Below are 15112 nucleotides of genomic sequence, written 5' to 3'. Positions count from 1 at the left end.
GTCAAGATCTTTTATTTCGAAAGCTTAGAAGAAAATATATAGTCTGGTTTAGGACTGACCTAAAATATCCAACGTCTTAAAGTAACATGTTATTTTCTCTCACGTCTCACTTGAAATTTACTCTTTCATGCTGTGTAACCTCTGTCTTTCATGCACACACACACACACACACACACATACACAGCATGTAGTATACATGTATAAATAGGTCAAACACCCATGCATAAACATTTCTCCACAGGAAACAGTGAGTAAGAGTTTAATTAAATGCACTGTCACTGCAATTAGTGAGCAACACAACATACAACATATTATGAATTTCCCTTTTAGTTCTGTAGTGAGAAACAAATCTGCAAACAAAATACATGCCTGTGAAAGAGGATCTGCAAATGCCATGCATCCTATCAGAAGTGCAAGTATCAGAAATTAATTGATGGTGAAGAAAAGTGATGTAAAACTGCTAAAACAAAAAACACAACAAAAAATGCTAACCATTTCATGATGTAGCCTATAATAATGTATTTAAATAATCCAATTAAAACTCTGTATAAAAATAAACTATGAGCTGTATTTATGACTAATCACTTTATTTATTCTAAATTGATATACATAATATATTATCTGTACTTATTTGTATAATTATTTTAGTATTTATTGTTTACCCTGTTGGCTTAGTGGTTAGCACGTTCGCCTCACACCTCCAGGGTTGGGGGTTCGATTCCCGCCTCCGCCTTGTGTGTGTGGAGTTTGTATGTTCTACCCCGTGCCTCAGGGGTTTAAAACTTAAAGGAATCTATTGTCCTGATTATTTGTGAGGTGAACCAAAGCTTATCTCCAAGTTTAGTTTGCTTAGATCTTTAAGGCAGCATTTCTAAGTTTAACCATCTTAAAATGTTCTACAGTGTTTATATTTCTCAAATCCAAATGGAATCCAAACTCTCAGGGAAAAAAATGCTTTATTGGTTGTTACATAGCTGTTTTAGACATCTAATAAAAAATAACATACACTGTAATAACTTTCTTTTGTCAAAACATGTGATGTAGACAAATAAAATGCATGACATTATCAGTGCTTTGATCTGGCACTTGGAATAATGCTTTACACTTCAAATCATGCAAGATTACATGAAATCTAAAAAAAATCACATAAAAAAACATAAATTCCTCGGTTATAAAATTCATTTTACTTGTATTGAATATGCAATTGTATAATTGCATTTTCTAAATACATTTCACAAAAGTCCTTGGATATTTATGTGGACTTTTTGGTAATTGGGGCTTCCAGACTTAAACATCAACACTTATAAGTTCTGAAATTCACAATCAAATTCTGTCATCCTGCACAGGATGTACTTCCACTGGCGATCCCTGAAAACAGTAAAATATAGTCTAATGAGATTTACATCATCAGCATTACATTAAAAAGTTTTTTTTATTTATTTACACCAAAAGCCTTAAGAGTCCATAGCAGCATGAATATGAATGCCCTTCAATTTGAGACACTGTGTACCTGAGCACCCCACTAAAGGTGGTCTGAGCTCCACGGATGAAGTAGCCATAAGCAGGGACGACCATTTCAGCCTCTTCTTTGTGGTACTCTGGAATGTCAGTGGTCTTCCTGTTGAACATGGAGAAGGATAGGATTGCTGGTCAAAGAATGATCATACCTTTAGTAAAGTTATAATTACTTTCTGAATCCAGTATGCCTATTTAATAATAGAGTTTAATAGTTTAGGTCAGAGCCTATGCCTACTCACCAGCAGGAATAAGGACATTTTTTACCATAGCGGCAGCAGTAGAAGCGCCACTCTCTGTCCAGAGTAGAAGGAAAGTACTGACTCTGCACTCCAGCCACTATACCATTGTCACTGCATGTGGAGGTCCTTCAGGAAAAGACCAGAAATTGAACTTGAGTCTAAATGGTGCATTTTTTAATACTTTGACTGAAAAGTGTTGGTCACAGTTAGACTTACAAAATACTAATAAGTAATACAAAGGCACCAAAAGATATCTGCTGAATTCTTAGCATGAATCATTTTATATTTTTAAGTATTAGGCATGCTAATGCATGTCACCATGACAGCATGTTAAAAAAAACTGTCCTGCTCACATAGTGGTGACTAAAATCTTTAGAATATATTTCCTACTTCCTACTAAACAATTTTCCATAAATATGGGAATATTGATAATAATTAGAAATGTTGTTCAGTTAATTTCTGAGGAATTGACAAGCATAATTCACTTAAATAAGTTTGCATCATTAGTGAAATACAATCTTAACTCGGTAGACTTTATTATGCAACAGCTGAAATTCTTTGGAAAGTACTCCAAATATAAAAATTCCACACCTCTATTCCTGAAAAACCTTTTAAACCATTTTTTCTCCTACAACATAATTTGTTTATTGTTTTCTTCACAGTAACATTAAGATCCTAATGTTCTTTTCGATCCTTTAAAACAGATGTCACAAAAAACGTTTCCTTCTGCAAGGATTTCACTATCACTTTGTTCACATAAGCATTTTGCCCATTAAACATAGTGCAGATGAAAGAAGCAAACTTGTGCATTAATATCTTAATGAAAGTTTTTTGATTATATCTATATTGCTGACAGCAAATTAAAGCACATTTCCACTGTCACAGAACAATTAATGCAACCACTTAAAACCCTTTGCAGATGAAGCTGGGGTTGGGGTTTGGCCCAATGATTTATAAAGCCACAGTAAAAATGCATTTAATGGAGGTTTTGATTTTCCTAAGAAAGCATACACCAGCTTAGAAAATTACACTGTTATTATTATTATTATTATTATTATTATTATTGTTGTTATTATTATTATTAGTATTATTGTATTATTATATATTTATTATTATAGATTATAATTTTATTAATTTATTAAATATTTAGTAAACCTGCAATCACTATATGATGATATATCTATATTATACAGCTAAATATTAACTTCTTATTAATATAGTTAATTATATGATTGTATCTATATGTTACACTATACCACACATTTACATCATTTGACAGATGCCCTTATCAAGCTACTTACAGAAGTGCTTTTGAAGCCTCTATCAGTGAATACACTGGTACTGGTTCACTACTTTACAGACTAAAAATAACATCAGTCTAAAACTGTTGGGCGGTAATACAGCAAAAAAAGCACACCTTTTTTAAACAGTTTTTATGGATAGTACACTATATGTAATATCCATTATCACACTCATGTAAGGCTCTTGTCCAAACTATTAAAGCACACAATTGTGTAGAATATCCTGTAGGTATCCTGTGCACAAAGCAAGGTCCAAGATCTCCTTGACCAACATCAGTCCGCTGAGCCTCCAGCGCCCCTAAATAAAACGTTATATACTATATACTATAGGTTTTGAATTATATGTCAAATCATATGCGGTGTTAATTATCAGTATAATGTATTTTAGCAGAATATCACCAAATTATACTATACCATACCCTATGCTAGTATATTATACTATGTGAATATAGTATATGTTATATAATACTGCACATTACATATTATAGGTAAATATAAAACATATCTGTTAATAAGGAAAAATTGAATTCAGCTATGTTCGTTCTTTAGATTTTAAGATGAGATCCATTCGTAATTTTGTTTCATTTAGGGGTGCACCTGCAGTCTATGATTACTGTAACCAGTCTGATTGTAACCAAACCATGTTTAATACTCTAGCAGGATGACTTGTGTTAGTTGTATTTCTGCAACCTACTGTGATTACATTTCCATTTCCCAGTAGGATGTATGCTTGAATTGATTTTATCTGTCAATAATGCTCAAGATTTCTTGAGGTAAAAAAAACTAAGCATAAACTGATGAGCCTCATGTCCAAGGTGGGGTTAGAAACAAATGGTGCTAACACGGTTTTCCGTAAATACAGGTCTGTTGATAGTTACTGCTTGTGTATGGCCCATACAGGATGTTGTCATCACAACAGAGCTGCCACCATCACTCCACCAGCAGCTCGATCTCTTTGTCATGACAACGCTGACGCTATGGGGATCAGCTCCACCAATGAGGAGAGGAACAGGCTTCTCTCAGTGGAATGTTATCTTTAAAGGTGTGCAAATCCAAGTGACTCTTTCTGGAGCATTAAGTGTGAGGAAGGAATTGAGCCCCTCTCAAGAGACTGCTCCTGATAAAGACTACAGGCTGCTGAGAACAGCACTTGAAATTAACAACCATCTAAACAACATTTATATCTGAGTATAATAGCTCACCTAATGTATCTACAGATGTTTATTAGAACTGCATGTTTAATTACAGAGATGGTGCTTCCCAAATCACACTGTAGATTTGTGTAGATCAAAAAGACTTCATTACAAACGCTCAGCTTTTGTCCCCCTGTGGTAAGTCGTTGGCTTTTTGGTGTAAATGGTGTAATTGTGAACTGAATAAAATAATGACATGAGCCAACATGCACAAGATACTACAAGAAGGTAGAAGGTAGAAGAATGATGTCTAAGAATAAATCGTCATAGTTCTTTAGGTACCATTAATTGCACTACTTAATTACACTACTCATGTACTGACAATCATTTTTTATTCAAAAGAGCAAGCTTGCTTTGAAAGAACAGTCTGCTCAAAATTTAACCTTTAACTGGCAATTCCCAACAGGCAGCATATCTAACTGTGTGTATTCTCAAAGCCCCATCTGGCCTGTTCAGGCAGTAGGAGGTTGAGACTGCATGGCTCCAGGTCAAAGGAAACCTCCCCTAGCAGGCAGATTTGAGGGGGAATCAGTAAGGTGTGTGCAGAGCCCAATTAATCCCACAGTGTATGCTCTCAGAGCAGGAAAGAACCTGTTGAAATGCTCCACTAGGACCCAAAGGCACCAAGCACTGTCTCTCTTTAAATCCCATATGGCAGATTTTTCCTGTCCATGCAAGCCACACATTTATCTAATTAAAAATGTCATTTGACATGCAGTTTTTCTATTCAAGTCCATTGCTGGTATTACCATCCAACACATTTGGATTGAACACAAAGAGACAGTGCTAAATACAGGTCTGAATAGAGTCAGAGAGTACAATGTTCTTCTCTAAAGCAATCACTAAAACACTCATCTGGCAATCCTCTGGGACATGAATAAGAGGATTTGCATAAGGATATGTCTTTCTGGACACTGTACATAAAGTCCATGCCAAGTATAAAACTCTGTCCAGTAGCTCAGGAAATAACTCTGACATTTCAAGAGTTGGAGCATAAACATTTTAGAAAGACATGAGGATAATGTACCTTTCAGCCAGGTCCATTTATCCTTGAACTGACTTTTATGGTGAATATCAAAAAGATTATTCATGTTTTTAACACATCTGTTTTTAACAATTTATCACACTGCATTTGTTTAAATCTTTGTCATATAAATATGTAGCTGTTTTTTCCATGTCCTGGTGATCGCCACAGCTGGCTCTGGCTCAGGCTTTAGCAGTAAAATTATAAGACCAAGAAAAGATGAAATGGTTGCGCAATGATATCTCTGCAATGAGCATTTTGTGAGTCAACTTGTCCGGGAATCAAATGTTATGGTAAATTGTTCAAATGTTCTAATACTGATGTCTAACATATGTAAGCAATGAAAATAATTAGTTTAAACCCAAGCTTTTGTTCTTAAAGCTGATGTTAAGCATATTAACATCAATTCTATTGTTTTCAAGGGGTGCAGTACAGTAGGTGTTACTATCTGTGTGTGTGTGTGTGTGTGTGTGTGTGTGTGTGTGTGTGTGTGTGTGTGTGTGTGTGTCTGTCTGTGTGTGTGTGTGTGTGTTATATATCATTTATTAAATACTACAACAAATATTTTTGCTAGTATTCTTGTTCACTTAATAGAAATGAAGAATGCATGAATGTATGAATGGGCTGCTGGGCTGCTCTGCTGGAAAGTGCCAGTTTTAGAGCACACAGCAGATTGAGCTGCTTTGAGCCCACTCAGAACAATGTCTTCATAGACTTCAAGTAACAGAGCAAACTTCCTTGTACTGATGAAAGTAACAGACATGCCATTACAACCCACAATGCAGACACTCATCATGCATAGAAGGTCACTGTGAAGAGAAATCAGCTGCTTAACCATCTTCAATTGACAAAAAAAGGAAAATAAAAGATGCACTTCCTGTTATTACTGTGTTTGTCTCTGTTTATGACATGCTATTTCTATCCAGAGAATGTATTTGTATACAGGTTTACTACACTATAAACTATTGGTTATACTAGTTTATATGTGTGAACTAATGAATGATTGCATTAACAAGTGATAAAGGATAATTCAGTGGTTAATCTGTGTAAATTACTGGCAGATGCAAGTTAAATATGAGTCTAGACCTTTAACCCTAAATCTCACCTCTATGATTAGACTGGATTCTGTCTGGTCATAAGTCACTTTTGAACATAATGTTAATTGTGTAATTCTTAATAATAAGATAATATGCTACATGCTGTTGGGTGGAACTTACACACACACACACACACACACACACACACAAACTACTACGACTACCACCATCACCATCACACTAATCTATTAATGCAACAACACAGCTACGCACAGCAAAGGTCACCATTTCTGCACAATAAGGGCATCTATTGTGTACTAATAATGTTCTTTCCTAAGTGTTCATTTTTAGTGGCATGGAAAATTATAAATGATATGCCATTTAACATAAACAATATATATGTATATACACACACGTACAATGACAGCCATAACATTTAAAACCACAGGCCTAATATTGTGTTGGTCCCCCTTGTGCCATCAAAACAGTTCTGACCAAGTCACCACATTGAACACTTTGTCAGGTTACTCAATCTATTCCTGATAATTTGTGCAGTGTGCTCTTATCCTGCTATAGTAGGACACTGCCATTAGAGAATATAATTGGCATGAAGGGGTGTACTTGGCCTGCAACAATATTTAGATAGGTGGTATGTGTAACATTAACAGCCACATTAATTATGTCATTAGCCAAATTTTCCCACAAGAACATTGCTCAGAGCATCACTCTGCTTCTTCCAGCTTGTCTTCTTCCTATCTTACATCCTGATGCCATCTCTTCCCAAAGTAACACATACTCAAATGGCAAACCACATGATATAAAAGAAACATTCATTCACCAGACAAAGCCACCTTCTTCCATTGCTCCATGGTCCAATTCTAATCCCCACATGCCCATTGTAGGTGCTTTCAGTGGACAGGGATTATCATGGGCAACAGTACAATACACAGCAAGCTGGCTGTGATACATTGTGCATTCTGTCATCTTTCTGTCATAGACAGCTTTAACTACTGTAGCTCTTCACATTGAATGTGTATAAGTGAGCCTTGTTGTTAGTTCACCTGTTGTCCTTCCTTGGACCACTTTTGGTTGATATTAACCACTACATACCAGACACAACCTAAAAGACCAAAATCACCATTGTCAAGGTCGTTCAGATTCTTACGCTTGCCCATTTCATTGAAAAAACATGTTTTTATTAGTTGCAGTAAAGACATTCTAGCAAATTGTGTGCTTCCATCTTTGGGGCAGCTGTTTGGGGAAGAACCACATATGGGTGTGGTGTCAAAGTGTCCACATGCTTCCTGAGAAGCAAAAAAATATTTCTCATTCTGAATGAAGTTTAACAAGCTGTAGTCCATTCTGATAGTATACCTAGGAGCTGTGAACATCTCTTTAGCATTTTCACTGTTCAGGCTCAAAGAGGGTAGAAGCTCCAGCCTACACAGTGAACATGCTTAGGGGAAATTAAAATTTTTGGAACATGTTTAAACATCATTTTATAAAATAGAAGTGGGTGTTTTAGTGTCTCAAAATCACAAATAATTGTCTAATTTTAATAATGAACAAATGATCTAGGCAGCAAAATGCCCCAGTACAGTGACTCATGTAATTTAGGATCTGCTGTTCATTTCATTTTATTTTGTAATATATAGTATAATGTTTCACATTTGGACTTGGAAATAAATAAATCATCCACAACAATTTATTTCCTTCCACAAAAAATAAAGCAAAGAATCTCAAAAATATTGTGTCCATTGGTTGTTCCTTTTTGAAATATTTGAAGTAAATGCTGTTTATTTGAAGTAAATTTGTTTGATTGGTTCAAAACCACAAATGTCTGTCTCTATTCAAAGTACCCTTCATCAATAAGAAATGCACTGAAGTGCTCACTGAGGTCCATATGAACTCTATTAAAGGCTTTAAGTGTATTAAATCAATACTCAAAACATTTTTTTTTAAAGAAGTAGGATTTGATTTCTTGGTGTTAAAAATTCAATTTAAAGACAATAAATTGTTTTCGACATTCCCTGCGAAACATCAACATGATATCTAAACTGCAACCATTAACAATAATCTTGTTCTAACATCACTATATGGTCTGGCCTCTTTACCTAAGAATAATGCCCAATTGAATAATTTAACTTAAGCTACCAAACCAGCTTGTAGGCCATGTTTGCTATTTGATACATTTCCAGGATCCTTATTACTTCACTCAATTGACTAATGAATGTATGAAAAGTTTTACTTGCCTGACAGTTGTGTTATTTTCTTAAAAACTCAACACATAATGAAAAATCGTTTTTATTACGCTATTTGTTCACTACTTATAATTATAATCTTTGTCAAACGTTATGCCATACGTTAGCATTAGCAATAGTAATTGATATGTTCGACCAAGTGAATGTTTTGGCATGATGCGTATGGATATTTAGCTTACCCTGGCACTTGTCTTTTAATTTTAATACTTTTATGTATTACACGTCTCTTTAGTTTGTTCTCAATAGCCTAAACAACAACAAAAGCTTTCAAAAAATTGCAAGTGATGGTGAATTAAAGAGATCTTGATTAAAATTACAATGCAATTCACAAAACGCCTTAACCCTGTGATTTAGCTGTGTTTATACTGATTCTCTACATACTCTCTATTTCAGACTCTACAGCAATAACATGTTCCATGAAGTCTGTGGACAAATGAAGGATGAAACCATGCTAACAGACTGCAACCTTTATAATCCCTTCTCCTTCAACACACATCACATCTAGACTTTGTGTGTTTAAGATAAAAGGAGTGACTGGTGAGGAAATGTCTTAGATATTACTTTTCATTCAGTGTTGTCAGGTTTCATTAGAAATAGGTTAAAAGTTCATATGGTTCTGAAAAGGGTGTATGGTTCAGCAAGCAACCATTCAAAAAGGGAAAGAGAACATGTTACTTTCTACATAAATAGTTGTCTAATTCCTTGGAAACAGTCATGGTATTGAAAATATAATTATGTGTGAAGGTGACCTGAAGCTAAAACATGAGCTGTGGGATTGTCAGTGTTGGAAACTAAATTAAATATACATTAAATTATATTACTTTACTCACTTAACTACCTCATTGTGGGTAGAAGACCTACTGATAATGTGCAAAAACATGCTAAAAAATACTTGGTCTTGCAGATTAATAGTTTTTGCATCAATTATTGAAATGTGTGTAGTTATACTTAACTACATTTTTATAATTCTATTAAGACTTCCTCCTCTTCCTTCAGCCACCTAATCTATATTTTCACTTGAGTATGATTTTTCAGCATTTTGTCTACACCTGGATGAAAGTAATATGTCAGACTTCATTCTGTTATCTTGTTTAGGATTTAATGTAAGCTATATATTAAACATTATAAATCATCATACCTTTTCTTTTAAAAGCCTATGCATTTGGATCCTATTGCCTACTTTTGTTTGGTGCAAATGCCCATTGTCTGCTCATAAAAATTCTACTTGGCTCCATGCAAGACCTTTAAATATTTCCCTCATGAGTTTTCTCAGGCCAGTGGTTGACTGGGCTTTGAAACAGAGGTGAGGTAAAATGCCATGTGCAAGTTCTGGCTCAAACAAAATGTCTGTTTGTCTCATTTCAGTCTGGTTTGGTTGGCTTTCAACTTTATTTTCCTCCATGGTAAACAAATAACCCTGATGTTTCCACAGCAACAGTCTAGCTTTTGCAAACAGCTGGAAAGTGATGTTTTATCTCAGCTTTCCACAAGTATTCACATATGAGCTCCTACCAAAACACAGGAGACACCGGTTCTGCAGCATTGCTTCATGTTAAGACGAACATTCAGCAAAAGTACAAAAAAGAGTAACATTGATACATACATTTCAGAGGCATGGGTTATAAGTATTAGATCCACAAACATAAACAATCCTCTTTTCATAGTGTAAAATACAAATTATCTAGATATATGGTAACTGTTGGAAATAATGTAAGTAGGAGCTGTTTAATAATTGGACAGCCATGACCCAACATGGTAGCCGGTGTTGCGTATGTTTCATTTAGGAAATTTCTGTACAGCTGCTCCTCATGAAGCATCTCTGGGGACTCTCCAGTTTGCTCTCCAGATGTTCAGGTTCTGACTCCAAAAATGAAATGTAATTTGCTGCTTTAATGCAAGAGATATGGAAAACATTTTTTGTTTAGTTGAGACAGATTTATCCAAAATATTTTTTTCACAGACAGTCTCATACTGAAATATCCTGTGTTAAGGACAGCCTTTAGTGTTAGGTGTGGAGAAATTATATTTTTAAATACAAAATAAAAATGTTCAGTTTAACAAATACTTTAGTGAATTCATAGAATGCTTGAAACCTGCTCTTTCGTATCTTGTGTGGATTACATTATACATTTTTAGAGTTCAGAGAATGGATTCATTATTTTCACATGAATGTCTAGCAGTCAAATCACTGCCATAATTCTTGCACTGCTTCAAACAGCTTGTAAGGGAGACTAGGACACAGATAACATTCTGGTCCGATCTCGCCTCTCCATCAGCCCAGATAAGATTAAATGCTAACCTCTGTTGCTCTGTCCTTCAGGATGTGTCCTTACAAATCACTCACATGTTACATATTACATGTTCTAGAAGATACAAACACAAAGACTTACCACTCCATGCCAGCAAGATTCAGATCGTCCCACCAGCACGCGCTGGGTTCTCCAAGGGTGGTGGGAGTCGGCTGACATTCAAAGCTCCACAGACGGTCCGAGCCCTCTTCCTCACTGAAGTAACTCTTGATGGCCACCAGCGCCTCGCCATGAGGGCACTGAAAGTTAAAGCCTTGGCGCCACGCATTGATCCACTCTTCTCCATGGAAGTAGTGGGGCTGAGTATGAATAATATTAGCCAGCAGCAATAGTTGGGCCAGAGAACGAAGAACAAGATCAGAATTCATCTTCCACTTCAGCACAGAGCAAATTCTGACTACTCACTCTCTCCAGCTGTTTGATTTTAAGCCTCTCTGAGGAGGGCTTGCTCTCCAGATGTTCCCTGTCTAGCTCTAAAAGTTATATGTAATTTGCAGCTTTAACAAACAATTATGGTCCACTTTTTTTAGGTGAAGAAGATTGTCTTATATAATCCAAGATTGTTTTACAGAGAATGAGCTGGATTTCCTAAAATGAAATTCCCCCTAGGGAACTTCATTAAGGAGGAGAGCTCAAAAGTGCCAAGTAATGATGCTATCCATTCACTATTCACGTGGCGTGAATGTGTTCTCTTCATCTGACATTGAATTAAACAGTTTAAACAAGTCTCTGGCGTTTGGAAAAAGCTGGTACTATTAGAGAGAACATTCGGGACAAATGCCAAAGCTAGTCGTGAGAATATTCCAACAAGTCTTTGGAAATGTAAACACTCTACAGTGCTATTAGCATGCTGTCACATTCATTTTATTTACTGATTATTATTTGGCTTTTGCTTAATCTGACTTGTATGGTTCTTATATCACAGGAAACGGCAGATTTACTTGTTACTTGTGTATATGTGGAAAGTTTAATTTAGGAGTCTCCAACTGTATTATACAGAGAAACAACTAAATTGTTTAGAATTAGAATAATCTAAAACAGATGATTTAATGGATGAATAAAACTAGATGGGAAAAAGATTGAGATTGACATTTGACACCAAAAAATGCAAATAAAAACATTAATAAAATAAAAGTAATTGAAAGTCTATTTATTGCTGAGTTTCTTTCCCTGTGGCAAAACACAAAATGCAACAAAACACCTGCAATAATATCGCTTCATGCATACCTTTAATCTTTAGAGATTTGCCTCATGCCTAGAACTTGCAAATACATGTCTTTCAGGTGAGCTTATCATAAACTGTAGTCACTACTTATTCAGACCCTTTTCGGGTTATCAGCATTTTCTGTTCAAACATTAACTGATCTTACCAATAAATAGAGGAGCGTGACGGTAAACTTTGTACTAACATGGTGATCTGGTATCTGTAATTGCAGACTTTGGTTATAGGAAAATGAAAGGAGAATTTAAATAGCTGCAAAGAGTGAAGCTGCTAGGAAGGTTGTTCTTTAATTCATATCTGAAGGTGACTTACATTCCATTATTCAATGTGACACAAGTTATGTAACCATAATCCAAGGGACAAAGGCATTTCAGGGCCTGTATTGCCCATGGTCTTGAAACACAAATGGCTCAAACATCAATGGCTTGTCCTTGTTAGCTAGAAGTGGTACAACAGAGTCCATTCACACCTACACTCATAGCAGCTATACTGTCACCAATATTTATATATACCACATTAGATTACTATTTTACATAGTTTACTTCTGCAATAATGAATATGCAGTATTTTCAAGGATAATGGAAATATTTTATTATCTCTTTAATTTAATAGATAAAATGTATGCGACATATAAAGATATATATATAAAAAAAAAAAAAAAAAACACAAACTATTGGCCATGGTAGGGAGTGAGAAATTAAAAATTTCCTTGGCTTATACTTTATCAAATGTGATGTACAGAAAGGAATGATTCATGTGGTAGTCTGGTCTTTTATGTGATACTTTGATCTAATTGGAAATTTACTACAATCTAAAAGAATAAAAATAAACAGGACACATCTAAGAATAGTCATGGCTCACAATGTCTCCTCGAGTTCCATACAGGTCAAAATAGAGCAGTTTAGAGCAACCTGAATTTTTGGTTTAATTGTTCCTTAAAAAGCATCTTTATCTGGGGCAGCATTTAGTGTTAGGTCACTAGTTTAAATCATATAATACAGCTCACTCAATTAAACAGCAGTTGGTTGATATTTGACCTTAGATGAAAATCACTATAAATACCTTACTAAGAATAAGATATGAATTATTATAGGCTCAGTTTAGTAGAGAGGAACATTAACACCAAGCAGAAAATTTAAACACCAGCACAGCAAGCATGGGACATTTTTATTTAGACTATTCTCTCAAATGTTTCTTTCTCATTTGTCAGAAATGTCCAACAGTAGTGCTAGCTTTTATTAGGATAATGCACTCATTCTAATATGTTATCATTTCTATAGTTACAACTTACACAGTGCCTTGAACAGCAGATGCTCCACATCACTTAATCCTGATAATAAACTAATTAAATAAACTTATTTCACCAAAATAAATCTATAATTGTTGATATGCGAATGATGTCTGTAAGCAAGCACTTATTTAGCATTTATTATAGATCATAAGTATCAACAGGTATCAACACTTTGTAACTTTCAGTAAGTTTTCCATCACCAGAAAGTCTTCAAAACAGAGGAGTTTTTATTTTACGGTTTCTTAGTAACATGACAAACTGAGTTCTGTTTTGTCTTATTACCTTCAAGACAAAGAAAAGGAAAGAAAGAGGTGAGGGAACAACTATTTATAGCTGCTTTATATGGATAACAATAAATCATTTGTCTTCATACCTTAACACCCCATCCATGCATGGTCTTATAGACAGTAGATGCTGATGGAAATAATACAGTGTTACAAAAGATATTTTTTCTACAGCATCCATGCAGGACAAAACCCGGTTTATAGTGGTAGTTTGTGTGTGTGTGTGTGTGTGTGCTGCCTTCTAGGTAGGTCCTGCTCAAGCCTTCACCTAAATGACTTCATTTGAAATGTTAATGATAATGAAACGACCCCTTAAAGATGGTGATCTTTAAGGAATCGTAAAGGACAAGAGAAAGGGCATAGTGTGAATTTATTTAACTTAAAAGGGACATTTACTGCTAACTCCTGTCTAATGGCTGTAACACCAATAAAATAAAATAAAATAAAATAACAGGAAAGAAAAGAAAAGAAAAAACAGAAAAGAAAAGAAAAGAAAAGAAAAGAAAAGAAAAGAAAAGAAAAGAAAAGAAAAGAAAAGAAAAGAAGCACTATTTCTACATTTATTGTGCCTTCATGCACTTACTTGCCACTGTCCACCTTCTTAAGTACACAGTGCAATTGCACTGCAAATGCCATTTTCTCAGCTGATGCTAATGAACAGAGAGTGAGAAACTGTGTACAAAATCAATGGGCCATTAGTGGTTTGTTATGTCAATGTTCCCTTTAGGACTCCTTTTATTTGTATCTGTTCTGTATTTTCACACCTATTTTTAACAAACCCTGTTAGTCTGAACCAGAATAAACGTTCCTGGTTTCAGTCTCATAATTACCTAGTGCCCATCCTTTTAGTAAGAGTAGAGCGATAGCATTGCCAAAATCTTATTGGCATTGATAGCTGCTGGGGACACCAATATCTACATGGCCTGTGACACTATTATATCCTAATTGAATTACATTAAATTCAAATCTTTGCTTCAAAAGAATGGGCAAATTGCCTGGCAAGATGTCCAAGTTGCTTTTTCTGAAGGCATGTGAACCAAATGCTTGTCATCATAAACAAGCATTCTCACTTCACAAGTGAGAAGTGATCTCTGATCTTGTGTCTGCCAAATCATATCTAGACCTAAAAGTTGCTAAGTGAATGTACCCTGAGCCACAAGTTTATTTTTCTATGAAAAGCTAAAAATTGTTTTCAGTTCCCCATCAACATCAAAACACATGTGATAACCTTTATTAACCAACTTCATTTTTTAGCTATTTAGACCCAGCAAAACCATTTGGTTATATACAGCATCACACAAGCATATATACAGTAAAATAAATGGAAATTGTCATAATTTTTTTAAAAACCAACATAGATGTTCCCACAACAAAGATGTAAATACATATTCATATTCATATTAAATAAAGCAGTACAGTGGCTCTGCTTTCCT

The 15112-nt window shown here is 35.0% G+C and overlaps 1 protein-coding gene across 1 annotated transcript; it reads right to left on the bottom strand.

Moving 5' to 3' along the window:
* Nucleotides 1-939: 939 nt before the first annotated feature.
* dpt (dermatopontin) lies at nucleotides 940-11453 on the bottom strand. The gene is made up of 4 exons (XM_060867691.1): nucleotides 10964-11453; nucleotides 1758-1883; nucleotides 1511-1618; nucleotides 940-1368 (listed from the first exon to the last, which is right to left on the bottom strand). The coding sequence occupies exons 1-4, from the start codon at nucleotides 11248-11250 to the stop codon at nucleotides 1302-1304; spliced, it is 588 nt and encodes a 195-aa protein (XP_060723674.1). The 5' UTR covers nucleotides 11251-11453; the 3' UTR covers nucleotides 940-1301.
* Nucleotides 11454-15112: the final 3659 nt, after the last annotated feature.

The sequence above is a fragment of the Tachysurus vachellii genome, chromosome 4, assembly GCF_030014155.1.
Source record: "Tachysurus vachellii isolate PV-2020 chromosome 4, HZAU_Pvac_v1, whole genome shotgun sequence".
NCBI lineage: Eukaryota > Metazoa > Chordata > Actinopteri > Siluriformes > Bagridae > Tachysurus > Tachysurus vachellii.
Note: the sequence above shows the minus strand (reverse complement) of the source record. Positions and strands in the feature narration are given on the sequence as shown.